Source organism: Fukomys damarensis, unplaced genomic scaffold (genome assembly GCF_012274545.1).
Source record: "Fukomys damarensis isolate Sample0158 unplaced genomic scaffold, DMR_v1.0_HiC HiC_scaffold_10, whole genome shotgun sequence".
Lineage (NCBI taxonomy): Eukaryota > Metazoa > Chordata > Mammalia > Rodentia > Bathyergidae > Fukomys > Fukomys damarensis.
Window position 1 is genome coordinate 35397237 of NW_022900922.1, and position 27997 is coordinate 35425233.

Below are 27997 nucleotides of genomic sequence, written 5' to 3' on the forward strand. Positions count from 1 at the left end.
GCTGGTCCGCGGAGCGCTGCGCGACGCGGGCGTCCGGAGCCTGGGCCCGCAAGGTTAAGGGAACGGGTCACGCGGCCTCGGTGCCTAACGGAATCCTCCGCCTGGAGCGAGACCTGAGTCCGGAGTGATTTCATTTTCTCAGGTGGTCGTGTGTTTTGCAACTTGTTCGAGCCCAGGGTTTGAACCTAGAGTCGTTGTGCCATAGGTAAGTTACAGAACCGCAAGGAAGGCGATGTATTTGCTAGGTTTAGCTTGTGTTCTAATCAGCTTTAGTATGCAGGATCGTCGTCGTAGTGAATATCCCGTTCTCTCCCTCTCTCTTTTTTTTTTTTTTTTTTTTTTTTTTTTTGGTCTTTTGCTTATTGCCTCAATACTGTGAGTTGCAGCTCGTCAGCCGCCCCGCCAAGGACGGTGATCCTGGTGGCCTGCTGTTTCCCTCTGCCCCGGCCGGGCTGGTCAGCCTCCCCGTGAGAGGAGGGCTCACGTGCCGGGCCACTTCACCCGGTGGTCGCAGGTGATTTCTCCCAGCCTCCGGTAGGTTGTGGGCCGGACTGTTCGCCTGCCCCGGGACGTCCCTGCGTCTCCACCCGCGCCCCCGCCTTACCCCTCCGTGTTCTGGGACCCCAGTTTTGCCAGCAGAGAGACAAGAGTCGCCCTACCGTAGTTGCGCCTGGTGAATCTGAGCGCCAGGGTGTTTCGGGACTCTTGTGTGCTTCAATCTGTTCTATCTTGCAGGCGCTTTATTTGCTTTCTGTGACAAAATTTACATAGTGAAAATGTCCATTCAGGCTGCTTTTATCTTTCTTTTGAATTGCTTGCAAATGCCTCCCTCGACTATAATTTCTATTTCCATTATTTTAAAATTATAACAACTACAGCATTGATTTATCTAGGAGTCAGTTCACAGCTGGCTTGCTGGGACAAGTATGGAGATAATATTTACAGAAAAATGTGACAATTTGGTAAGGCTGGAGAATAGTTAAAATTCAGACTGCAAGGCAGGTGTGGTGAGACATGCCTGTAATCCCAGCACTGCACTCCTGGAGGCTGAGGCAGGAGGGCCACAAGTTCAAGCAAAGCCTGGGCAACTTAAGTGACCAAGAAAGACGGCCTCAAAATAAAAAACAAAAGAGGCCGGAAAGGCAGCTTAGTGCAAAGGCCCTCGGGTTCAATACCCATACTGAAAATAAAAATGAGGCCGCAGAAATAGAAGTGTTTGTACAAATAGAAACCTGCCTGTTTGTAGTCTTTTTCAGGTCATTAGTTTCCAGGCAGTGCAGGTGCACCTGAGCAGAACAGCCATGAGAGCCAGTCAGAAGGACTTTGACATTGCGGTGCATCGGGTGAAACTCTTAAAGGAGGATCCAGGCAATGATGCAAAGCTAAAACTCTATGCGCTGTATAAACAGGTAAGAGTCCCAGGTTAGCAGCTAGAGTGTGTGCTTGGTTTGCTGATAATAGAAATTAAAACTAAAGCCACAGTGTGACAGACGCTCTCATTGAAAAGGGAGACCCTAAGGAAGCCTGCAGCTAGGTAGGATCCGACTGGCCCCCAAAGAGGCAAGGGGCTGGGGATTCACCGAGGTGGGCTGGGCCGCTCAGTCGTTAGCCCTGTTTGGGTGGTTACACAGCAGGAGCAGTTCTTGTGGCTTGAGGGGCATTTTGTTCCCTTGGAATGATTGCCCGTTGGCGGTGGTCTCTGTCCCGTGAGGCTCTGAGGACCAGGTGACTGCTAGTTCAGAACACCAGCTGCAGACCTCTGGGTGTCCTCCCAGCCCCCTGGATGTGTGAGGCTGGTGACCCTACGTCCCTCTGACTCCTGAAAGTTCTTTTAGTTGTGCTTATCTTGGTGTCTTTCACCCTGAAAGGGAATGGGCTAAGGTTGTAAATTTAAGGCTAATCTGGGGGCAACCCTGTCTCAGGGTCCCTGTTCGAACCCCACCTGTATGCTGCCCAGCAGCCAGTCTTGCCCCGAGGAGCCAGACCCGCTGCTACTTTATTCTCCCCGATCTGGGGTGTGTGTGCGTGTGTGTGAACAGGAAAGGACAGGGACACCGTGTCAGCTCAGCAGGCAGGCAGCGGGGCGCTCACCACCAGCAGGCAGAGGAACCGAGGCCCTGGCTCACCTTGCTTTTATTCACCCAAACCCGGCTCCGAGCAATCAAAGTAACAGGAGGTCCACCTGCTTCCCAGGATCGTAGTAGTTCTCAGGGGAACACCTGCACCTCAGCTGTCCTAACTCTTCCCTCCTCTGCAATATGTGGTCACCCTGAGGGCAGCCCTCCTCCTTCCCGCTAACAGAGGCGGCCATTTGGGCCTCAGTGCTCCTCCCGTCCTGACACCAGTCAGCCCTCTCCTGCCAACTCTTAGACAGATATTCTCCAGAGGACTGTCGGGGAACAAAGCTGAGAAGCGTTTGATCAGGTTTTTGAAATGAAATTTAAGCTGTGTTCTATTTTAGTCATGTTTATGAAATGTATACTAAGTAGGAGTGAAATGGGATGAGATTTGAGATTCATGAGAGAGAGCAAAGTCAGGCAGAATTTGGTGATTGTTCAGTGTGAGTGAGTGGGTATTGGCAATGCATTATAATGTTATGATAGAGAACACTTTAATAGCAAAAAAACCCTAGGAAATGTCACCATGTAAGATAACTTCTGCCCTTTGCTCTGTTTAGTTCAGAATTAACTAGCACGGGAGCCATCTAGTGTCCCTTTTAACCTCTCTGACCAGACTCTTCCTCTTCCCCTGGGCTAGAATAGATAACTAAATGAGTTTTAAAGATAACCTCCCCTACTAAAGAAGTGCTACTTCCAGGTTGAAATTCAACTGCCTCACCACTGTGTTTTGAATATTAGCCATGTGAATTCTGAAAATGCAATGTCACCACCTGAATGAGATCAAGGCTGTAAAACCCTATAAAAGGAGGAGTGTAACCCAGTGCGTGGTGGATCCAGGCATGGCTTATGTGCGATCGGCCCTTGTTGGTGATTAAATTTGTTATTCTACTTCCATTCTGCTGCCTCTCTGTGTGTCACTTGCCAATTCCTTCCATAACAGTTACACTTTGGTGTAAATTTGAAATTTTTTTATAACATAATTAGAAACCAGCACTTTTAAGTTGTAACACCACAGACTTCCCTGGCATGCCCGTCACGCTGGACTCCTTGATCTGCTTTCTGTTAGATGGATGTGCTGAGCTGGCTGTTCCACTCTGGTGGATGCCTGGGGTAAAGAAGTAAGCCTTGCCCTGAAGGCTTGGCCCTCAGGTTTTGGAGGTGAGCTCGAGCTCTAGCTGTCCTGCTGATAGCACCTGCTTTGCCTGGATCATCTGCCCAGAAACCACACAGGCCCCAGGACCCTGTCCATCAGGTGGGGCCCTGGAAAAACGGCCCTGAGGCGGGCTTGGGCTTCTTGAGGGACAGGACTTCCTGCGTCATGCTGTGCCCCCATGTGAAGAGCAGGACAGCAGCGTCACCACCTGGGCTTTTCCCTTAACTGTCTGTCCTGTATGCTTTTCCCTGGGCTGGTTTTAATCTGTATGCTCCTCCTGTAAGAAACAGACCCTGAGTAAAGCTGGGTGGGGTAGGCTGGGGCTCTTGGAGTCTCCCTAGTGGATGATGGAGCCGCCACCGCCATAGCCCGAAGGTGATGCTTGGGTGGTTAACTCTTGCAGGGTGTGTCTGGAGAAAACTGTAGTCTCCTTTGCTGCCTTTATTTTTTAGAGCCCCCTCTTCTTCCTTCTGTTAGCTAACTGTGTACTGAAAATGGAATTTTTGTTTGTTTGTTTGTTTGTTTTTTTGTACCAGGGATAGAACTGAGGACCTTGTGCTGGCCAGGCAGGTGCATTGCCACTGAGCTAAACTCCTGGCCCCTATGGAGACATTTTTTAATGGAGTTTTAAATTGTCTTTCCTGAAAAGTGGCTCAGTGAAATATTTTACTCAAGACATTCCACCTACCCTCGAGTAAAATTTCATCCTTTTTGCTTTCATGGACATATCCTTTAGGTTTCTCACGGCTCGAGGTTCTAACAGCCCACCTGCCTCCACCAGCTGTGGTTCTGTGATGAGGTTACCACCATCCACCCCTGAAGTAGTGTTGTTTTTTCCTACCCTTGGGTCAGCTTTTGGAATCTACTGTGGGCTTCCACGTTTATTAACTGGCTCCTTTTGAAAACTGGTTGAATATTTGGATTATGAAAATGTGATGACTGATAGAGAATGAACTCTTAGAGGGTTAGCGTGTACTTTTCCAAGCCTTTCTTTGGCGTCATTCCCATAGTAAGGCATTTATAACTAACTTTAGTAACTGCTAGCCTATGGCTTCCTTTGTGGGCCAGTCTTTTTCTGTTTGTGCATTTCCAGCAACACCAGAGGATGTGGGGAAAGTTGAGCTCATTCTAGGTACCCCAGGAAAGAATTTGTGGAAGGCATTTGCACTAGTTTTGGATTTTATGGATCTTAAATACTTAGGGCCCTGGCATGCGTTGACATTTGACCAACCGTTCTCTTCTCCACAGGCCACAGAAGGACCTTGTAATGTGCCCAAACCAAGTGTGTTCAACTTCATCGGCAAGGCCAAGTGGGATGCGTGGAATGCCCTTGGCAGACTGCCCAAGGTCAGTTTACTTGTCATTGTGCTCGTCTTTTCTTTCTTTATCTGCTAGAATTCTGAAGAGCTTTGTGTCTCATCAAGCCCTTGTCAGTGGAGCCTTTGAAACCCTGAAGCCTCTACTGAATCAAACCCTCAGTTGTTTTTTTGCAAGGTGCTATTTATTAACATAGTGTATTTCTCAAGATGCTTATTCAGCGGTGATGGCTGAAGCTCTTTGTCGGCTGCTCCTCAGGAAACTGCCCAGCAGAACTATGTGGAATTTGTGTCCTGCTTGAGTCCTTCCTGGGAATCCTCTAGCCAGGCGGGACCGGGAGCCAGCGGGAGCTGGCCTGAGTCTGAACACGTGGTAGTGACCTCCAAAGACGGCATCACAACGATCACATTAAACCGACCGACCAAAAAAAATGCCATCACCATTCAGGTAATGCTGCCTGTCCTAGGAGTAACTCTGGTTCTCCTTTTCTTTCCCTGTATTTCACTCCAAAGATTGTCACTTCAGCATTATTCCTATTTTTGTGATATCTCCGGTTTGATTGTGCAAGATGATGAGTAATCCTGGCCGCTTAGTTTACAATCGGACATTCTCTAGTCAGAATGTGTGGATTTCAGGTAGCTTCTGCACACCCAAAACGTGCTGTGCACATGTGTAAATACCGAATAGTTTCTCTGGTGTGAATAATCTGCAATAATACAGAAGATCCTAATAAGATTATACTGACATTGAGAAATGGGAAGAAAGGAGCTAAAGGTGTAGGGAAGGTGGGACGGGTAGGGGAAGGGTGAAAAGGGAAAAGAAAAAAAATGTGAGATAATGAAAAGATGGAAATAAAGTGGTTGTAGATGGGGAGGGGAGGAGAGGGTGAAGGGAGGTCAGGGACAAGGGGAAAAAATGAGAACCAAGACTTGTCATGTAGAGGTACAAGATCCCAACAATGAATATAACTGTACTGTATCCCTAAAATGTATCAATAAACTCAATTAAAGCTGAAAAAAAAAAACATGCTGTGGCTCCTACAAATGGAAACACAAATCAGTTAATATAAATGAAATATCTGTCAGTAACAAGAGAACATGCAGAGAGACCTCTAAGATTGATAGAAGCTGTCAGACTTGCACCTGAGTCTTTTCTGCTCTGATAGAGCTTTATTTTGTGCATGTAGAGAGAAAATGGAGCTACGGATTTCATCTTCCGTAATGCATAACCCAGCTCTGCTTTGAGTGAGTTGCTTCACAGTGCATCATGGAACAATACACTGAGATGATGAAAATCTAAGCACCAAAGCCCTTTCTCTTGAAGTAAATAGCAGGGAAGTCATCAGAGCTGAGGCTGAGCTGGGAGTCGAGTTCAAGATGACTATGATAGCTGGATTTCTAATCAGCCAGCAGTATAGAGGAGAAAAGCACCGTGACCCAAAGTATTCCTAAGTCAGAAATGTGTAAATTTGGATGTCTGCTGTCCAATTGATAAAACATGTCATTCTCCAGACTCTGATTCTGTCTGCTCTGACCCATTTCTGTGTAACTGTGGCAGTAAGAGCTGCTCTTCTTGTCAGGCCTGACTTACGTGAGTCCTTCACAAGCACACGAGACAAGGCAAACAGGCTGCTTTCAGCAAACAGCAGCAGCTCGTCTGTAAACAGGGCAAATGGACTCAAAGGAAGCACATTCTGCCCTGGTGCCCAGAGGTCTGGCGACTGTGCACACAGGTGAGCAGACGCCCTTGGCGTCCAAGTCCATAAACACTTCTGCCAGACTCCTGGGCCCTTCGGTACCTGTGTAAGCCTATTCCCGTCCCGGTTAGCTGCTGTCTCTCCCCTGGTGTCAGCCCATCCACATATGGATGTAGTAAACTTGGCTTGTCCCAGCTGGCTGCTGGAATCTCCTGGTTTTAGTCCCCATTTACTGGTAAAAACTTTCCTTTCAAAAGCTTATTTTTGACAAGTGGTTCTTTATGACACTTCTCAGGGTTCCTAATAAATGCCAGTGCTTTCTGCACAGAGGCTTCATTTTTACAAGAAGCCTGTGACTATTGTTTAACCTTAAAAGCAGTTAAGAAGTAACTTGCTCAAGCTCAAATAGCAAATCAATTTGAAAACCTAGATCCAAGCTCTGATATGTCCCCTGCTAACCCTGACTCTTGCCTCTCAGCTTGCCGTGCTGTATCATTACTACTGTAATAACAATGAAATTACTTCCTCGATGGAAATGATTACACCTTTATTCGTCTGTTATGTGAAGTCCATACTTTGATTTCCTTAGTGTCTTTACACCCATACATATAAGCCCTCTTCCTCACTCTTTCCTGCATGGGGTTCTCACCCTCAGGTAGAAACTGCCTATTTTAAAAGCTGTAGCAACATGTCGAAGGGTGTCAGGAGTGCCGCTCATTTGACATTTGGAAGCCTTTACCCGTGAACGCTGTCATAGCACTTTGGAAATCCCAGCCTTTGGGGGTTAACCCTTCCCAGACTTCCTGGGACACTGGTTCTTTCTTGAGGTCATGACTGAGATAGGTATTGCTTCATGGAAAGTTTTCCCTGCCACCTCCAGCCCTAGAAATCCTCAGCAACTCTGAAGAGCTTGTGCTGCTTCGTATTTTTCACCCCCAGCCCCATATTTAAGCAAAATCATCTCTCTTGTTTCTGAAAGTTCAAAGACCGTTTGTTTTTCACTCACTTGTGGAAGAAAGCAGTTACTACCCCTCTGCTCCTACCAGAGCACCTGGCACATGATATGCGCAGTAATTTTAGAGGGAGTAAACGTGCTTTCAGGTGTATCGATCTACCGTTTTGGTTATTAAAGTGCAAATGATGTGTTTGCCAGACTGAGGTAGTGAATCCATTTGGTGACAGCCCTTATCTTGTGTTCTTTTCTTTTCTTCCTCTTCCTCTTTGTGCAGATGTACCACGATATTATACTTGCACTTAAAGCTGCAAGCAAGGATAACTCAGCCATGACTGTTATTACAGGTAAGACACTTTTTCTTAAATTCCTGTTTATGAGGATTCTCTTATTAGATATGTAATTGAGTGAAAAAGCTTGGAGATCTTTTCCAGTATGGCATGCTTTAATTTATAAATGTGTAATAATATAATAAGCACAGAATAGCTACTCTCTGATAATTCCCCAAGGTAAAGTATAAATCCCCCAAGCTCAGACTTATACTAGAACAGTCATGGAGGCTTGATTCTCAATAGCCAAGACAAAGGGATGAAGAAAGAAATTGTTGGCTGTTCATGCAGTAGAATTCTACTGAGCAATCAAAAGGAACAGGTAACTGATATGCACAAGAACATGGACGAGTCTGTAAGACATAGTTCAGCAAAGCAAGTCCAACACAGGAGGGTCCATATTGTCTAGCTCAGTCTGCTCAGAGTTCTGCAATGGGCCAGAGCTCTACTCTGCAAGTCTGCAGGGGATGGTTTTGGGGCAAGTGGGGAAATGGCTAGAAGAGAGCCTTGTGCTGGGATGGTAGAAATGCTCTGTCCGGGAGCTGCCCTCATGGGGGTTTGGTTTCAGTTAAATGTGGGCAACCTAGGTCTGAAAATCTCAAATGGAAAATTCCAGAAAAGAAACAGTTCATAAAGTTCTAAATAACTTGTTTTTACATAGTTTTTTAAAAATTGATTGCTCTTGTTACTCTCTTACCCAGTTTATGGATTAAACTTTGTTAAAGGTGTGTGTGAGTAATTGTCCCCCCATTCCATGACACAGGATGCCCACAGAGTCCAGAACCCACAAGTGCCCAAGTCTCTTCATTAAAAGGGCGTGGTATTAGCATGGATATTGCACTGGCAATGTTTCTTGTATTGTCTAGGAAATAATGACAAGGAAAAAAGTTTCTTCAGTACAGATACAATTTTTTTTTCCAAATATTTTTGGTTTGTTGGGTCAATGAATGCAAAACCTTAGGATACAGAGTGCCAGCTCTGGAAGAAAATACACAGTAGGGCCGGGGGTTTGTCTCAGTGGTTCTTATGCCTGCCTTGCAAGTGCAAGGGCTGTGTTCAATCCCCGGTACCACACACACAAAAAAAGAAAATGCATATCCTGAGGCTCTTGGTGCTACTCTAAGGTTACAGGCCTGCATGGAAGGTTTGGACAGAGCCTTCAGTATGGGGGGAACCCCTGCTCTGGATGGTGATTGTGCAGGTATTTGCAGTGATCAGAATTCATTTCAGTGAACATTTAAGAACTGGTGGCTTCATTATATGTAAATTATCCTTTAATACCCCCCCATGGCTTCACTGGCTCTTAAAGATAAAACATTTTCTTTTGTTGTTTTGTTTTGTTTGCTGAGATGGGATCTGGCCAGTGGGTAGGTTGCTGTGTAGCTCAGGTTGACTTCAAACTCACAGTCCTCCTGGCTTGGTCTGATGAGTGCTGGAGTTACAGACATGCGCTGTCACACCTGACTGAAGGCAAAACTTCTTCGTGGGGTCTAGAAAGCCCCACGTGGCCAATCCTGCCCATCCTCATTCTGCACCGCCTGGCTCTTCTTTCTGCACCGTGGTGGGTCTTCTTTCAGTCAGTGAAGTACACAGGGGATTCCCCCTACATAGAACCTTTGCCCATGCTGTTCTCTTGACACAGATAATTCTTCCCACTGCTCCTTTTCCAGACAGCTGTAGCTCTTCTTCATGTCTCAGTACAATTGTCCCTTCTTCAGCAGAGTTCATCCCTGAACTTCCAAATTGAACCAAATCCCTGTTACACACTCATGTCTTCCTGCACCTCTCTTTTGTGTCATAGTTAAATCATCTACACTTACTCGAAGTTTTAAAGTCAGTGTAAAGGGCTGGGGCTGCAGCTCAGGTAGAGCACTTGCTTAGTATATGCAAGGCCTTGAGAAAAAAAAATAGAAGGTGTGGGGACGTGGGAGGAAGCGGGAGGAGGAGGATGAGCTGGAGGAGGAAGATCACTCCGTGAAGTCACTGTCTAGCTAGCTAACGTGCTGGTCTGTAAGTTAGGGCAAGAACCATGGTCGATTCACCCTGTATTTCAGGTGCCCACATAGAGCTGGGCACAGAGTAGACGCTCGATAGTCACAGAATGAGTGAGAACATGAGTGAGTGGTGGATCTGCTGGTTTTGTTTTTGGCAGGAAATGGTGACTATTACAGCAGTGGGAATGATCTGACTAACTTCACTAAGTTTGCCTCGGATGATTTAGAGAAGCTATCTGAAGACAGCGCCAATATACTGAGGTAAGAGCGACATTGTCAGATCCCTGTGGGCTCATTCTTAGGCTTCCAAGTAATACTTGGTTGAGCAGAAGTGAAATAACTCTTCTGTGGCTTGATGAAGTTCATAGGACCGTGGCCAGCCATGTCTCTCCAGACTCCATCAATAGGGGGCCTTCATTTATGACTCCAGCTTCTGTTACTGATCAGCCTGCCAGCCTCTGTGAGATCAACCAGAAGGCGTTGATGAACCAGAGGTGTTGATAAAATCCATTGAGAGAGGAAATTTGAAAATTCTCTTCCAGTCAGGGGACCAGATGACCTCAGTGAATGGGGTCATAGGAGATTTGAAGTAGTGTTAAAAAATGCAGAAGGGGGCCAGGGATTTGGCTCAGTGGTTCCAGTGCCTGCCTTGCAAGCGCAAGGGCCCAAGCATGATCCCCAGTACCAACAACAACAACAACAACAAAAAAAAAACAAGGAATTCACGAAGGGTTTGCCCTTATGATCTTGGTGACCTCACCAAGTCTCTTGACTCCCACTGTCCCGTGGGGTGCAGGCTGTACTTTGTCACCCACCCCGGTCTCTGAGGCCTCAGCCAGAAGGCAGCCCAGAACTCACTGCCCAGAAAGCAGGGTGTAAATATGACTCAGGGCACAGCCTTCCATTCCAGGCCATTCAATGGGTGTCATGGATGGACCTGGCTTGAAGGAGGCCAGGGTTCCTCAGATCTAACCTGACTACCTTGCACTTCAGGAATGCAGCTTTGAAACAGTTAATGGATTTCTGTTTCCTTTCCTGTAGGAATTTTGTAGGCACTTTTATAGATTTCCCTAAGCCTCTGGTTGCAGTGGTGAATGGTCCAGCGGTGGGGATCTCCGTCACCCTTCTTGGGCTGTTTGATGCTGTATATGCATCCGACAGGGTAAGTCAGCTCCCAGAACTGGAAGAGACCAGGCAGGCAGCGTGAAAATGGCTTCTTCCTTATTGTTGCTAGGAGTAAATGGATTACATGTGGTTTGTCGTAGAATGGACTATAGTTAGTTTTCTCAGAGAATTTGCCCAATTTCACAGACTTTATTTTTCCTTCATCATTAACTGGAATTTTCCTGAGCACCAATATTGTTTTGGACACTGTCCTAACTCTGATCATTACATGTGCTAATTAAGGATAGTCGCTCAGTTTTCAATTTTTACGGTACTCAAAAATACTCAAGAGACACTTGAAAGCTTTTTATGGGAGAGGAGATTGCATTTTGGTAGGTTATGCAAGTGGATTATTCAATCCTTTTTCTCAGTTAAGAATAAAAGGGGCTATGATCATCATCCTCACTACCTCCTTTGCAGATAAGAAAACCAAAGCTCTGAAAAAGTCCTTGCCCACAACACAGTTCCAGCCTTATGTTCACCATTGGATTATTTTGATTTTTATTCTTACAGCAATATGTCTCTTGTCATAGCAGAAAATAAATTTAGAAAAATATGGAAGAGTACAAAGGAAAAGTTTGAAAGATCACTCCATGGTAGGCTGCTGCCCAGAGGTAGGGTGCTTCCCTAGCATATGCAAGGTCTGAGCTCTGTCCCCAGCACCACCACCTCCAGAACCACTCCAAGCTGAGGGACAGGGTATAGGCAGAGGTGGGCTAGGTGACACACAGTAATAGTATATGAGTTTGAAGGATCCAGTGTACAGTACAAAGACTGAAGTTACCATTGTGTGGGGTTCAGGGTGTTTAGCTGTTCTTGTAGAGGACTGATGGTGATTACAAGAGATGATAGATTTGTTCTTCCTCCACTATGGCAACCATTTTGTTTTATGTTATGTTGTATACTTTAGATGTACACACTAAAATGTATCTTTGTAAAATGACTCCTTATTTCAGCACTCAGGGACAACCATTACACCAGCCTTTGGTTATGGAGCTTCTCTAACTTAGCATGTCCTGAGTGCTGGAACCCAAAGATGTTTGCAGTTTTTGTCAGTAGAAGCAAAGTCCTGATGAACAAACATTTGTCGTAGAACTTTGCCCTTAGAATATTTGCTACCAACCTAATAACCATGCTGGGGTTGTCAGATTCTCCAGGTGACTTTTGTTCAGGCAGTAGTAAAATTTGTAATCTACAAGCTTGTGAGAAACATTTGTTTGTTTTTTAACCACTGAAGAGATTCTTAGGACTCATCATTGATTTCACGAATACCATGTTAAACCATGGGTTCATATAGAACCCATGTAAGGAAAACACTAGTGCATTGTATCCATCCTTTGATTATGAGCTGTGGCTCATAATGCCTCTTCGCTTCCCATCATCAAATAGTCCTTTCTCCATGAGTGTCTTTACAAGGTAGGAAATATAAAAGTAAATACTCTTGTGATTACTGTACACTAGGCTCTGCTAGTACAGGTCACACGGATTCTCATAATGCACACGGCAGCCCTGTGAGCTTGGTACTCAGACCCATTTTACTGATGAAACTGGCAGGCCAGGTAAGACCCTTTCCCCAGATCATGGAGGACTCTGAGTCCAGGGCCTAAACCGACCCACTGCTCAGTCACTGGAAGTAAACATCTCAGATGCTGCCCCTTGTCAGCTCTGTGTGTACCTGACTGTGGGTGGCATTTCTTCTTCATTTTCTGGTTCTATTCCTTAGGCTTTAACTTCTCAGCGTATTTTCCTGAATAAGCTCTCTTTGGGGGGGGGGGGGGAAAACATTAATGGGAGAATTTTATTTGGTATTTTTATTTATATGCAGCATTCATTATATATCTTAACAAATAGCTATAATACAGTGTCTAACTATAGTAAGTGAAATCTGAATAGTGTTGTGTGTATTACTAGTTATAAGTTAATTGTCTTCCATAGGATTTATCATCAAAACACACACAAAAATATATCTTAAACCAAATGGGAAATAATTATATCCTAAATAACCAATATCAAAGTTGATTCTATCATCTAAAGCCAATCAAAACATCTCTAGGGCAAAATCAAGACAAAAGATTGAAGAAACAGTTTTTCAACTAATAGAACAAAGGCGAATCTCCTTAAAATATTTTAAAGTATAGCTACAGAGCAATACATTCATGACCTAATGTGGAAGTGGGCAGTGGAGAAGAATACCTAGCCCAAAGAAAGTATAGCAGATCTTAAAACCATAGAAGAAGCCAGGCATGGTGGTTGTTATTAGTCACTTTCCATTACGGGGCCAAAATACCTGATTCCACAGCTTAGAAGAGGGGAGCTTTGACTCATAATTTCAGAGGGTTCAGGCCATGGTTGGCCGGCTCTAAAGCAGAAATGGCATGGTAGAAGGCATGGCAGAGGAAAGCTGCCCAACCCATGGCAGCCAGGAGGCAGTGAGAAGGGAGGAGCTGGGGACAGGAACACACCCTTCCGGTCCCTGTGGAATGACTGCCTCTTCAGGCCGGGTGCCAGCTCTCAAGAGCACATTCAGCTTGAACTCATCAGTGGGTCAGTCCACTGCCTGGCACCCCCCACGGTCCAGTCATCTTTCCAAAGGGTCATTTCTGAGCACCTGAGACACTGATGGAGACGTCTGAGATCTAAACCATAATGGGGGTGCGCACCTATAATCTCAGCACCCAGGAGGCTGAGACGGGAAGACAAGTTTGAGGCCAGTCTCAAAACTTTAAAAGGCTAGGGTGTGGCTTAGAATTAAACACCCCTGCCTTCAGTCTCCAGTCCTGGGGGAGAGAAGAGGAAGAAAAGAAAGTGTAGAAAGATAATTCACAGACCAGAAAAATTATTTTCATGATACTTACCTGGTAAAGCACATATAACCTGAATATATAAAAATACTCTTACTGCTCAATAGGAGGGTAAAGTCTAACTGAAAAACCAGTGGGTAGAATATTTTAATAGTTATTTCACCAAAGAAGATGGACACATGGTTCATAAGTACATGAAAAGATGCCTGCCATCGTGAACCAGTAGGTACATACAACACAAACCATGCTGAGAAACTATTACATGCCCACTAACAGGGTTAAAGTTTAAGAATCAGTAATCAAGTGTAGCGTGGATGTGGAGCAGATGGGACCCTCCTACGACCCTGGTAGGAATGTCAGATGGTGCAGCTGACTTTGGGAAAGAGTGTCACAGCTTTTTCTAAGTTAAACGGACATTTTACACAGCAATTCCAGTCCTGGATCGGTGCACAAGAAATTGAAGACAGGTTAACCTGGAGCCTTGCACACATGCTACAGCCTTTTTGGGTTGTAGAATTATCTGAAAAAGATTTTGATTTTTTTTTTTCAGCTTCATTGAAGTATAATTGGAAATAAGAATTACATATGTTAAACTCAGTGTGTTTTTACTGGGCTTACTCAGAATAGTAGGAGCGATACAGTGGTCTTGACTGGCAAGTGGATAAGCGAATTATGATCCAGCCCTACAGTGGATCACTGTGGAGCATTAGCATGGAGCGAGCTGTTAGCCTGACCCTCAGAACCCTTATGCTAGACCCAGAGGGCTGGCGAAGGCAGGATCCCATTTGTAGAACATTGTAGAACAGAGGAGCTGCAGGAATGAAAGCAGAAAGTGGACAGCACAGGGATGGTGGGAAGGAAGGGATAATCACAGACCAGGAGAACGTCGTGGGATGACAGAAATGCTCTGTCTGGCTCGTGGAGGTGGCTGCATAACCATAGTTGTTAAAACTCAGTGAACAGACTCTCTGTAAAGGGTGAATTTCGTGGGCATATTATACTACATACTCGTGAGGTTTTTGAAGTTATGATTAAATGGGTGATTTTTACAAACCAGGCATTAAAAGATGGTTTTCTTTTCTTCTCCCACCCTACACAGGCAACGTTTCACACGCCTTTTACTAGTCTCGGCCAAACCCCAGAAGGATGCTCCTCTTATACTTTCCCAAAGATAATGGGCCCAGCCAAGGTAACTGACTGGAAGCTTAAAAATAAAAATGAATCATGTCTCATCTCCCATTGAAATCTAACCCCGTGCCCTCCCTTCCTTGCCTTGCCAAGATGGACAAAAAGAGAAGCTATTATTTGGTCTCCACACAGGAGGTGGTTTTTTTTTGGTTTTTTTTGTTTTTGTGACAGGGTCTCATTATGTAGTTGAGACGGCCCTTGACCTGAAACTCACTATGTAGCCCAGGCTAGTCTCAAACTCACAGTGATCCTCCTGCCTCAGCCTCCTGAGTGCTGGGATTACAGGTGTGCACCACCACGCCCAGCTCACACTAAGAGTTTTATGTGTCTGGTCTGTGGGAAAATTAGAAATTCTCCGAGTCCCCAGACAGCAGCGCTGCTCTTTCTACTGGGTGTCTGGTGCTTCCTGTGCTGTAAGAAGCAAGGCCCTCGTCCTCCACAGCGTGAGTGGCAGAGTGGTGCCAGCCTTCCTCAGTCACCTGAGCTCAGGGTCCCTTTGTGATGAGCCGCAGTGACTGAAGATGATGTGCATCTCTAGCCCCAGCTCTCACCCCCATCCTGTGTGTCCCTTTTCCCTCTTGTAATCAGTGGTATACTTAAAGCCACGGCTGCTGTGGGTGCTGGTCACATCTCCTCCCCAGGCTCCCCATTCTTGTTTTGCCTACGTAGACCTGATGGAAGCAGTCCCTCTTCTGGCCCTTCAGAGATGCTGGAGCCTGGGATGGGCTCAGCACAGTGTGAAAACTGTTCATTGAGTTCATCAGCTGCTCCTTAGAATGAAATACAAGCAACCACAAAAGACTCCCAGCAGGTCCCGCTGCTTCCAGAAAGCAGTCCATTCTGAAATTAACAGAAGCCTTGTTTTATGAACTTAGTGCCTTAACCCTGCTTTTCTTTTCAGGCAGCTGAGATGCTTATTTTTGGGAAGAAGATAACAGCAAGAGAGGCATGTGCTCAAGGCCTCGTTACTGAAGTTTTTCCCGACAGCACTTTCCAGAGAGACGTTTGGACCAGGTTGAAAGCATATGCCAAGAACCCTCCAAATGTTAGTATAGCATTGACCTTTTCCTTGTGGAAACCATGGAAATAATTTCCTAAGGGGCGAATGTATTTGCCATAGGAGAGTAAGTCATACAAAAAGACAAGGCAAGCTGGGCATGGTGGTGCACAGCTGTAACCCAGCACTTGACAGACTGAGGCAGGAAGATCACCATGTGAGTTCAAGGCCAGCCTGGGCTATGTAGTGAGTTTAAGACCAGCCCAAACTTCGCAGCAAGACCCTGTCTCAAAAAACAAAACAAAAAAACGTACTGTTCTTAGCCTTTGAGCACATCTAAATATGAGTGTAAAAATAACTATGATAAGATTGGGAATACTGATTCTTATAAAACTTGTCACATGGACCTTTATGTCTGTCCTAGAAAGGCAGAGGGCAGTGCTTTATGGGGATAAGTTGTAGAGGCCAGTCGGCAGTGTTGGCTGAGTGCTTCTGCTTTGAATTTCGGGGGAGTGAGGAGAGTCGTGCTGGATGGCACTTTGATTTTGATATGTGCTGATAAGAGGCTGGTTGCACTTAGGCATATGTCCTTAGTATTTGACATGGTCCTGGAACCAGAAGCCTTAGTGTCCACCTGGGGATTTTAGAAATGTGTAGTCACAGGTCTGCCCTGCCCCTTCTGAGACGACTCGCATGCACATCAGTGGCTAAGAAGCCCTCTCTGCAATCATACACGTACGTCTTAAGAATGAACAGGTTTGGGCTGAGGATACAGCTGTGCGGCACTGCACCTGCCTGGAAGTGCAAGGTCCTGAGTTCAGTCCCTGATACCGGGGGAAAAGAATCAAAGAAGAGATCTCACAGAATTAGCAGGTTTAGTTAATGAGCATTGAAGAAACGAGTCCGAATCTGAAACACCGCACTCTTATATTCTATAAATCACCAGTGACCCTTTGTGGGTTGTGTCTTATCAGGCAATGAGCCGTGGAAAGCAGTTAATCAGAAGCAGCGAGAAGGAGAAGCTGCACGCTGTCAACGCTGAAGAGTGCAGAGTGGGGCGGGAAAGTTGGTTGTCCACGGAGTGCACCACTGCCCTCCAGAACTTCCTCTCCAGAAAAGCACGGCTGTGAGGACTGCGACAGCCCCGTGCCCCTGGAATGCTGCTCACTCCGGTCTCCAATACTTCATGAAGTAAACATCACTGTGCCTTATTAAGATGCTCAGACAACAATTATATACTATTGCGCTTACAGCCCTAATGAGTAAAAACTTCCTAAAAGAATTCGCACAGCCTTTTGGTGATAGAAAATCTTACGTCCTTTGCCATGAATCGCTGTTGCCAGGAGCACTGGAGTGTGGAGCCAGGGACCTTGCTATGAAAAGCACTCACAGCTTTGCAAGCAGAGTTTATGTCGCTGAACACCACGATGGCACTTTGGCGTCCACAGGCAGTGACTGACTGGATCGGGCCGAACGCTGACAGCAAATCCATCACTGACTTGAGGTCCTCGGTGGGGTGCAGGTTCTTCTTCAGCCACCTGGCAAAGAAGCAAATGCAAGGGACAAATTACTATGAAACAATCTTAATTTTTCTTTTTTTCACAATTTTAATAAATGTGAGAGGAATAATGGGTCATTTCATTGGAAAGCAATGCGGCTTATTTGTAACATAAAGACCTGGCTCTTGTATGACCCGGTTTCTAAGAAGCATAACTGCAAGCTGCCATTACTGTCTGTGACTTCCTGTTTTGATTATTCCTTTGTCACTTGACAAGAACCAGGGGCGCAATTCCAAGGGATATGAAATTAGCGTGGGGTATTTTGCTTACCTAAATGGTGTTCCTTCATCAAACTACATTCCCACCCTTTATTTTTTTAAGTTTTGAGACCAGGTCTTGCTAAGTTGCCAGGGCTGGGCTTGAATTTGTGATCCTCCTGGCTCAGCCTCGCAGAGTGCTTTGGACTACAGATCTGCACCATCACTGCTGGCAAAATGCTGTTCTTTTCTGATTTCTTCTTCAAGCATCAGCTTCCAGGTAACAAACTCGTCAAACTCTTAGCATTTTAGTTCTTAATTATTTTATCCTGGTAATCTTAATCCAAAATATTCAGTCTTACAGGAAATATATGCATGGAAATAACCATGTATGTTTATTGAACACTTGTTATGTCTAGGTTAATGCCCATAACTATATTTTACCCTGCAAAAAAATGATGCCAGAAATGGCAAATGAAGTAGATACTGTTGGCTTTTACAAGTTGGGATCCTAAGACAAAGAAATGGAAGTGAGTTCACAAATGGAAACAAAGACCCCAGAAGGGAGAAGTTTAACTTGATTCATGCATTAATTATATACACATGTATTGAAACATCACTTGTTACCCCTTTAATATGTACATATTTATGTTTGATTAAACATTTTATGTTTAAAGTCCAGGCACAGAGTCCCAGTGTCACTATGACAGCATAAACCAACTATTGTCTATCCCACCCAGTAATTACAACTAAAATCCCTGAACAAAGTATGCAAAAGAGCTACTTGAGGATGCTGAGTGTTGGATTGTGGAAAGACACCAAGATACAGAGGCAGGTGCATGCATGTGATTGACACAGACTACGAGGAGCAAGGGCAGGCTTCCTCCTGAGCCTGAGACTTTTCCCCGAGTGCAGCAGCAGAGCAGTGACCACGGCAGAGCCAGCTAACATAAGTGGAGGGAAATAAAAACATCTTTCAGGCCAGGCAAAGGTCTCTCTGGGAGCTCAAGGGTGAGAGAAGAGAATCCCAGAGCAGGGAGAGAAATAACTTCAACTTATTCTGTGTATGAACCCATGTTGGTCTTGGTTCATGATCAGGAGAGATGCAAAACTACAGAGCAAAAGCTTTGAGCATCAAGCTGGGATTTTAGCCTCACCCACAAGAAGGAAATCGAGGCAGCTGCTTGGCTGATTCAAGCCAGGTTGACTGTTTGCTACAACAAAAAAGCATTCTCCAGTGATTGTAATGTGATCCTGAACAGCATCTTCATCCTACAGATGATTGTGACGTTCAAGGTACAGTCCCAAATTATGTGACATACAAAATCCTTGAAAATTGAACATTTCTCTGGCAAAAAAAAAAAGATACCATGTCAGTCCGGAGGTGACTCAGATATCAGAATTGTCACACAGCTATAAAGACAGGTCTTGCAACCATGTTCCACACTGTCAAGAGAGTCGCATTTGAAATGATGAAATATGCATGCATTTTTTTTTCAGCAGATAAATACAAACCAAAAGAGAATGAAGCAAATTTTAGAATGGAAAATCTGAGGATTCATTGGAGAGACATAGAAATCACTATTAACCGCCAGGCATGATGGCATGCGCCTGAAATCCCAGCACTCAGAAGGCTGAGACAGGAGGATCACTGCAAGTTTGAAACCAGCCTGGGCTACACAGTGAATTCCAGAGCAGTCTGAACTACATAGTGAAACCCTGTCTTAAAAAAAAAAAAAAAGAAAAGAAAAGAAATCACTGTCAGATTAGATGATGGGAGAGTCAGTGAACCCAGAAGAGCAACGGAAATCAACACAGACGTGGAAAAGGAAATATTGTGGGGCAAGTGAAGCAAACATGATATCAGCATTTAGCAAACAGGAAGTTGCAGGCCCTGTTTCCCCATGCAAATATCAGATAAACAGCTACAGACTGAAATTACTTTGTAGGAGCTCTGGAAATGGGTTAAACACCTGCAAATAAATAAATTCGCAAACAAAAGCTCACACTGAAAACAGTAGGAGGTCTTTTTAATTTACTGCTGCCCCCCCCCACATGCCTTTGAAGAGATTCAGATTCGGAAAGAACTGGCCTGAGACCCTGGGGGTGGTTAGGGTTTCCGTGCAAGGAAAGGAGAGGCCAGGGGTCAGGTTGTGGTTCCTCGGGAATCTGGACCAGTCCTGGCCTCTGTGCGCGGTACCTGGAGAATCGCAGGTGCCTGAAGGCACAGAGAGGTCGCTGACGGAAGAACCCAGAACTGGGCAAACTGTACCATGTTCTCCCATCCCCAGATGACTGAGACCGAGGCTCAGAAACCATGACAGTGGTCTTTGTCCACCTTATTCGCTGGAGTTGGCCTGTGTGAACTTTGGCCGTCTCTAGAGTCAAAGTGACAGCGCACGGTAAACGCTTCGAATCTAAGGCCTGGAGGCAGCCACGACAGTGCAGCTAAAGACACTCAGGAAAAAACTGCCAGAGCTACTTCGGAGTGGCCAGGGTGATAGGAGAAGTTTGTTCAAAGATGGGGGAGTGTTAGGAGGGAGGATACACAACAATGTGTCTTTTGTGGCCATAAAATTTTACTATATTTTTCAGTTATACCTTGTGGACAACACTAATCAGCAAACCAGCTATATTCTTATTTTTTAAATTTCCATCTGTAGTTCTATAAAACACAAAACACCTAATAATAAATATAATAAAAGATGTCCAAGACTGCTTCGCTGAAAACTACAAAACATTGCTGTGGAGAAATTAAAGAGCAGACAAGCTGCTCTGTCCACGAATTGGAAGACCCCTTACTGAGATGGCAGCTCGTCCCTGTCAACCTCTGTTCCATGGATCCATTCCCAACCACACTGTGGTAAGCTTGTGCAGAAACTGAAACATCGACTGTCCGGGTCTGTCTGTGCTCTGCGGTGTGCACACAAGGACGAGCTTGCCTGCTCCCTAACACGCAACCATGAGTGAAAATGGAATGTGCTGAGCTGCGTGTGTATGAGGAAGGAGGAGTTTAAAGAACTGGCTCATGTGTTGTTGCGGCCGACAGGGCGGGTGTGTGCAGGGCTGGCCGGCGGGCTGGAAATTCCAGCGGGGGTCCATCTCACAGACGTGGATCCAAAGTCAGTCTAGAAGCACAATTCCTTCCGCAGGGGACCTCAGTATTTCTTCATAAAGCTTTTGTCTGATTGAGTGAGGCCTTTCACGATATGGAAGGCCACCTGCTTTACTCCAAAGATACTGATTTAGTGTTAATTTCACCTGAAAAATACCTTCAGAGCAACATGTAGGCTGGTGTTCGACCAAACAACTGGGGCCATACCCCAGAACAGCTGACACATAAGAGTCTGGGGCAGTGACAGGGACCTGCAGTCCCAGCTATCTGGAGGCAAAGGCAGTAGTGTCCCTCGAAGCCAGGAGTTTGGGGCTACCCTGGGCAGCATAGTTTTACTACATCTCAAATGAATGAATAAATAAGCAAACAAACAGCATAGAGAAGATCTGTCCATGATGTTTATTCCAGCCTGGGGGCAAACCCAGAGACCTGGACGGACCATCAACACTGGTGACCCGGAGTGGACTCAGAGTCTGGGGGTGGCTCTGGTCCTGCCTCTGCCGTGTTAGCTGTGCCCTGCCCGGGATGTTGGCCTCTCCTCGCCTTAGTTTCCTTCTCATTTCGCAGGACTGTTGGCTCTGCCTAGAGTTTAGAGCTCTGAACCCTAATGAGTCCCACATGGGTTGAAACAAGTAAGAAAACGGAAGAGGGAAGAGACATGGGAGTCTTTCATTTGGCTACATTTAATCAGGTATATTTTTAAATTTATCTTGTGTTAGCGTGCCGTAGAGGACCTTAAATATTTTTGTTGAATGTCCAGCCTCTAGGTGTTGAGTTTAGAGTAGGGTAGCAAACAGACATTCATTTCCAGTACACCGTGGTAAGTAGGACAAAGATGAATGTTGTACAGAGGGGAGGATTGTGGCTCAGGGACTGGCCCCCAACTCAGGCTTCACTGCGAGTGTCTTTGGTAGAGAGAAGACAGAATAAAATCCTACTGACAGCCCCTGTCTTCAGTTGCTACCACACTGACTTAGAACATTTTTGAATTTGAAATAAAGCCTTTGCATTGAATATTCATCTCTCTCTTGGCTTGTCTGTTTTTGTTATACCTTCCAAAGGAAGGGGAAAGAAAGCCCAGAAGCCCATGAAGATGACATATTAAGCCAATAACTACAGTTTACAGGTAATTATCATTTATATGCAGCATCCAGTAGAGATTTACTATATCATAAAATGGAGGACTGGTACCATGCCAAGTTTTCCAACTGGGATAACCCTCTGCCAGCTATAGCTGTAAACTCTCAGAGAATCAGTGTAACATCCCAGGACTCCTGGCTTTTGAGCCTGCTGGTTTATTTACACAGCATAGAACTGAAGAAACTCTGTCCAAAGCCAGCAGACTTCATGCAAGATCTGACCCTGAAACTGCGATTGTCTTGGGCTATGACTTGAACCTGTGCCCCTGAAGCTCAGGTGTTGGAGCCTTAATCCCTAGTGCCATGGTACTGAGAGGTGGGATATTCCCAGCCCCAGCCAGAGGTCTGAATCTGGGCCTCAGCCATCCAGACTCTCAAAAGTAAGAGATAACCTGCCCACTCTCAAAAGTAAGAGAAAAGATTAAAAAAAAGGAAAAGTGAGTGTTTTCAAAATTTGGCCTAATTGGGAGGGAGAGAAGCTGCACCCCTCTTTGCACCCAGAAGCATTCACTTTATAGGGGGGATAGAACAAAGCATAGAAATGTTCGTGTGTACATTCGCCAGGGAGCACAGAAAAACATTTAAAGTCTGGTTTTCTTACAGCTTCCTGGGCACGGGCTGGGGTGGCAGTTGCCTCTCTTTCGAGCTTCTCCCTTTCAGTGAGTCTTTACGAGGTAGATTGTCAGGATCAACGCCTTTCTGATGCGGTTGGGTTCATTCTCATTCTTGTAGGGCTGCATTATATACTTGAGGAGTGATTATTATGAGGCAAGGCTGCCCCTGTGTTTTACCCCTCTTTCCTACAGGTGCCCACTTGCCCTGTGGACTCATATCACGTTAGGAAGCAGTAGGAGACCCCCGCAGATGCAGCTGATGGATCTTGGGCTTTTGAGCATCTAGAACCATGAGCTTAAATGAGCTTTATGTGTGACCCCACTCTCAGGCAATCTGAGATAGCAGCAGAAAACAAACGAAGAGAGAAAGAAGAAAAAAAAAAGACAAGCGAGAAAGGCTTTGGCTGCTGTGTTCCAGTGGGGGACCCAGCACATATCACACAGACATTTGCCGGCGCAGAGCCAAGGTTAGTTCCTGGAGTTGGCTCAATCTGACATTTTAAAAGAGTTCACTGGGCATTCTTATAATACTCTGTACCTGTCAGAACTCAGTTTCATGAGTCAGTTTTCCGTAATGGGGTCACAGTGCAGGGTGCAATATTATCGGGTCCACTTTACAGATGCCCAGGGACCTAGGAATGTTATGCGTAGCACTTAGACCAGGGCAAAGCTCTTGTTGGTAATATCCCTCGGTGATAGCCAGGCTTTCCCTGGCTGCAGGATACATGCTCCCAAGGGTGCCGGGTCACAAAGGATCAAGAATGACTCAAGCAACCAGAGTTAACAGGTTATCAGGTGACAGTCAGGGTACACCATCGGAACCAGCCAACCCCACTTGGCAGATCCCTTTGGAATCTGGAGTCACAGCAGTCAACAAGGTGTTCCCAATACCATGTTTGCCAAATGGCCCAGGGTGTCCAGCCCTGCCTGTGTCCACAAGCTGTGGGGCAGACTTGGCCACTCCTCCCCGAGGTAGAGCCCATTCCTCATCCCTGGAATCAGCCACAGCCCTCCTCCCTTCCACATGGAGGTTCCCCACCCCCAGGAAACTCTTTGCACTTTCACCCCCAGCTCAGCATTGGATTCTCGGAGACCCCAACCTGCACAGCACTGGGGATACAGAAATGAATAGACGGTCTGGCTTTAAGGAGAGCAGATGAATGCTTGTAGGAGGAAATGTGAAAAGATGTGTGTCGTTTCTTACATCCTGGTGCTCCAGCTATATTTGCAGATGCCAGGGTGAAAAGTAAAACAAAATTCATAGCAAAATAGAGAATGACAATAGTCAGTACACCGTGTATCTTCAGAGTGGCTAAAGTGTTACGCAGGGTACAAGTGACAGGCCAACTGACTCCCACAAAGAAGAAAGAGATAAAAGCACCAAACTTTGTCTTCAGTGGCCTGAGAGAAGCTAGTAGTATAAATGAAACATTAGCACATGCATTAAAGTGCTTTTGAAACAATGGGAGAGCTAATTTGGGGAGCTATTTGAACTTTACTACTTCCTATCTCTCTTCTGTTTTGCTCCTTCTCATATAAGAGAAACCACAAGGGATTTAAGCCCGTGTGTCTGATTTGTTTCACTTCACATTATGTTCTCAAGGTGCATCCATTTACGTAAAATTCCTCAAGTTTATCTTTCTCTGTGGTAGAGCAGTACTCCCTTGTATATAAATATCACATTTTCTTTATCCGTTCATCTGTTGATGGACATATACAGTTTCCAAGGTTTACCTATGAAATTTTGTTTTATTTTGTCATAGAAGTAAAAAGAGTGCTTTTTATATTTGTTTTATTAATATATACTTGTATTACATTAAAATAAAAAAATTAGGATGGAAAGTAAGATGCATCAATTTCATATGAAGATACCATAGCCTGAACCAAACTTATATGGTGGTGAAATTTCAAAGTTTTTAATATACCATGGAGGGCATGATCAAATTTTCTTAACACATGTAATTAGGGATCATTGCTTAAAGTAACTTCTATCCTTCTCTGAATAAAAATCCAGGGTTTTCCCATTGTCCAGAAAACATCATGGTTCTAACCATCACTTCATTTACAAGATAGCTTTATCTTACGTGGCTATAATGTGTGACTTGGATTGGCCAGTGTGGCGTTGGGAACAATGGAGGAGACTTCTCATTCACTAGGACAGTGATCCCAGTGGGAACTTCCCACACAGGCAAATTCACACATATGAACTCTCCCTGTATCTGTTACAATCAAACCAGAAAGGTCTTCACATAACTCCACATTTCTGCTGAAAATCTTCTCTGTGCAGTCATTTGTTAGGCACTGTATAGCAATATAGGCAGCAATAGTAAAGAAACAGGCACCATCTGTCTGGCGTGCCCGTAGAAGTGTACCAAAAAAAACTTAGCCAAGTGACCAAAGCTTATGGCTTTGCCCAAATCTGTCCACTTCCATGTCCCCACTGTACCACCCCATTGGAGTCCCATTCGCCCTCACTTGAGGTCTTCTGCTTCTACTTTGTTTCCCTGGAGGCCACAGAGGATTTGAATGAGACCACGTCAGCCTTCTAGTTGAGGATCTCCAATGTCTCTCCATTTCTCTTGGCGTAAGATCTGGGAAATGAGGACTAAAGCCAAGGTTCTGTGGTGTCGTACCATGGTCTTCTAGCTCCCGATGGTGCCAACAGTGGTTCTGCAGCTTCCCAAATCACACAGCCACAGAGCCCTACCACAGTGGGACTGTGGACCTGTCCCTCTCCAATAATCCCACCGTGGCCCTGCTAGGTCTCTGTTCCAGCCCTGTCTGACTGCAGGAACACAGTCTCCTCCAGCAGCTGGGGGGTGTGCATGTGGCAGGTACACAATTATAGAAAGCGGGGCTTGTTTTCATACTCACTGTGTATCTCAGAGGCCACATTCAGTCATTGTTTGTTTGTTGAGGCAATAAGGGGAACTTTTGACTGCTGTGGATTTCTAAGTATGTCTGTGCAGGACCAAAGTTAGACAGATTACCTGACCACTACGGTGTGCATGGGAGGCTCCTTTGAGTTTCTCTTCCACAAGGGGCATTTCTTCTGCCATTCGCTTGCTGTGTTTACTGCTTTGCTTTTCCATGAGAGCATTCTGCTTGGCTTTGGGGTCAAATTAATCTCTGGTGGGAAGTGATGTCTTTCTAAGATCCTTTCCAAGCCAGACAGGTCAGCTGTCTCACCTGGTAATAGGATAAATATTGATAAACATTGGTTTTCTTCCTAGCTGTGCATGGGAAGAGCTACACTGTGCTGATATGAGAAAGTCTGCTGTCTTACAATTCCTCTTCAGCTCTGTATTTCCTTTATCCCCCAACATTTAGGCCATAGCCTGCTGTTAAACATCTAATGGATGCACTGAGTAAATGAACGAATGGACAGAAGGTGGGGACCACCACAGATACCACATGATTCTCGAGCCAATGGTAAGACACTGTATAACAATAATTACTATTATTGTAATTATTGTTTTCCTTTTTATTGCATACTTACAGATGTGCACTTCAAGGCTTCTCAGAAGAAATGGGGTGGACACTGACACTGTTGTCCATTCCTACCCTGGGGCTCCAATCCTATACTGAGTGATAGCCACAATATAAGAGTTCTGCTTAAAGCAACAATGTGCTTTATCAGTAAGCATCCGGGGGAGTATGACTTATTAATCCTTTCTGATGCCACAAGATTTACCTCTGGCCAAAAGTGAGTTGGTTTTTTCTTAATCTGTTATAAGCATTTCTATTTTTCAACTGTTTCAGTGGAAATCCTTTTCTTATTTTGGAAAGCTCCAATAACAGAACCAGGGAACAGCTCAGAATGGATCGTAGGCTTCTATTAGCCCTCACTGCTCGTCTGGGAGTAATAAGCCCACTTTATAAACCTTGTGTGTTGGGGGAAGTGAGATCCGACAAATCGGTAACCAGAGCCCGGTGTAACTACCCCACCGGTGCTGCTTCTCACAGGAGAAGGAGATGGGAGGTCGCTAAGAGTACCAACTACACAGAGATCACAGAGACTGATCGACTGTGTCACAACCGTGTGCCGATAAAAGTAAAACTGGCAGCAGTAGAAAGAACTGGGAAGATGCTCTTCAAACATCAAGGACCAGGAGGGGTTGGCAAGCAGCTGGTGCTGCTGTCTGAGCCTGAGTCTGATAGGCTGAGGCCATGTGTAAGGATGAGGGCTGACATGCTGAAACCCAAAGGGGAAGGCGGGATTCTGTGCTGCCACGCTTCATGCACATCAAGCCAGATTTAGTCACGCTGGCTGTCGGGGCCCAGTCATGGACCACTGGAGTTTGACATTTGGAAAATAACTTCTTCCTGTATAATTAAGGCATCAACATTTGCTACTTTTCAAGGAAACTGTTTATTGAGCTTGTTTTGATTCTTTGACCCTGACATAACAGGAAACTCGTTAGCCGAAGATCTGATGTTATCTGTAAGAGTCAGGAAATCCGGTCTTTACATAAAGATAAAAACAATTGCTTGGTGTTTTCTGTTGTTGTGTGCCCTTAAAAGCTTCCTGTTGATGTGAACCTATAAAAGGAGCTGTTTCTGTGAAATAAATCAGACTTCTCTTCGGCTCCACTCAGGCTTGAGTGTTCTTTCCTTTCTCAATCCTCACTCCCTGACTCAGGCATGTTCGTGTTGTGACGGCTGGACCACCACAGCTGGCCCAGGTACTTTTGCCTTCAGACATGTCATGGTGTTGTGCATTTATATCACACCCATTGGACCACACTGACCTCAACTGGCTTCTAACTGCATTGCTCACTGGCAGTGAGAGCTTGTAGTAGAACGAAATGCACCATACTGCTTCCTTCATCAAGAGATTTGATGTAAAAAAGCAAGAAAAGAGGAAGGGAGGAAGGAATAAAGGAATGAAGGAAAGGAAGGGAGAGAGGAAAGGGAGGAAGGGAAGAAGAAAGGAAAGAAGAGGTAATGGAAGTAAAGAAGGAGGGAAGGAAGGGAAACCAGCAGAACTACACAGCACTTTGATACAGTTGACTTTTTTTTTTTTTTTTTTTTTTTTTTTTTTTAGTACCGGGGATCAAACTCAGGTCCTTGCACTTGTGAGGCAGGCAGTGGAAACCCTGAGCCCAATCCCTGGCCCTAGAGTTGACTTTTTAAAAGTAAATTTTATTTATTTTATCCCATTCCCACCTTCAATCCCCTCTGCTCCCTACGTACAAAAGCTTTGTTTCAATTTTTTCTATCTTCACTTTTTTTGTCCCGCCCTTCCTTTCTTCTGCCTCCCTTGTTTCCCTTCCCATTTGAGTATTTTCTTCCTGTGGGGATCATGAGTATTGGTTGTAAGTACCGTTAACTCTAGTAACTCCATATGTGTTAAGTTTCTCCAGTTGAGCAGGTAGAGTGTTTCCTTTGTGGAATTCCTGAAAGTTACGGTTTCTTCTCTCTGACCTTTAGATGTGTGGTTGTCCGGGTTACTACTACTCACGGTGGGTTGTTTTGGTGAACCTGTTTGCTCTTTTCCTGTGTGACCTTTCAGTTACTATGGTAAACCCATCCCATAATAGTTTGTGTTTTTTTTGCTTTAAAAGGCCGGTGCTTGCCGGCAATAAACGCCGCCTTGATCAGACTCTTGTCTTGGCGTCCTTCTTTTCTCTCTGCCCCATCTCCACCCCGCTGCTCTTTC

The 27997-nt window shown here is 45.2% G+C and overlaps 2 protein-coding genes across 5 annotated transcripts in view; one reads left to right on the forward strand and one right to left on the reverse strand.

Moving 5' to 3' along the window:
- Positions 1-17131, forward strand: part of Eci2 (enoyl-CoA delta isomerase 2) — a 17349-nt gene extending 218 nt beyond the window's left edge. The window contains exons 2-12 of one of the 4 annotated variants that reach the window (XM_010622781.3): positions 143-205; positions 387-534; positions 1247-1409; positions 4522-4620; positions 4849-5037; positions 7516-7585; positions 9720-9822; positions 10603-10723; positions 14626-14715; positions 15616-15759; positions 16686-17131. In XM_010622781.3, coding sequence (XP_010621083.1) covers positions 1302-1409; positions 4522-4620; positions 4849-5037; positions 7516-7585; positions 9720-9822; positions 10603-10723; positions 14626-14715; positions 15616-15759; positions 16686-16841 — 1080 coding nt within the window. In that variant the 5' untranslated portion in view covers positions 143-205; positions 387-534; positions 1247-1301 and the 3' untranslated portion in view covers positions 16842-17131. Of the gene's footprint in view, positions 1-142; positions 206-386; positions 535-1246; positions 1410-2634; positions 2988-4521; positions 4621-4848; positions 5038-7515; positions 7586-9719; positions 9823-10602; positions 10724-14625; positions 14716-15615; positions 15760-16685 lie in introns of those variants that run through there. The other 3 variants (XM_010622783.3, XM_010622784.3, XM_010622785.3) reach the window with 3 other exon arrangements.
- Positions 16985-27997, reverse strand: part of CUNH6orf201 (chromosome unknown C6orf201 homolog) — an 18111-nt gene continuing 7098 nt past the window's right edge. Inside the window, exons 2-3 of the mRNA XM_010622786.3 lie at positions 25326-25524; positions 16985-17249 (exon numbers count right to left, since the gene is read on the reverse strand). Of these exons, the coding sequence (XP_010621088.1) occupies positions 16985-17249; positions 25326-25524 (464 nt within the window). The remainder of the gene's footprint in view (positions 17250-25325; positions 25525-27997) is intronic.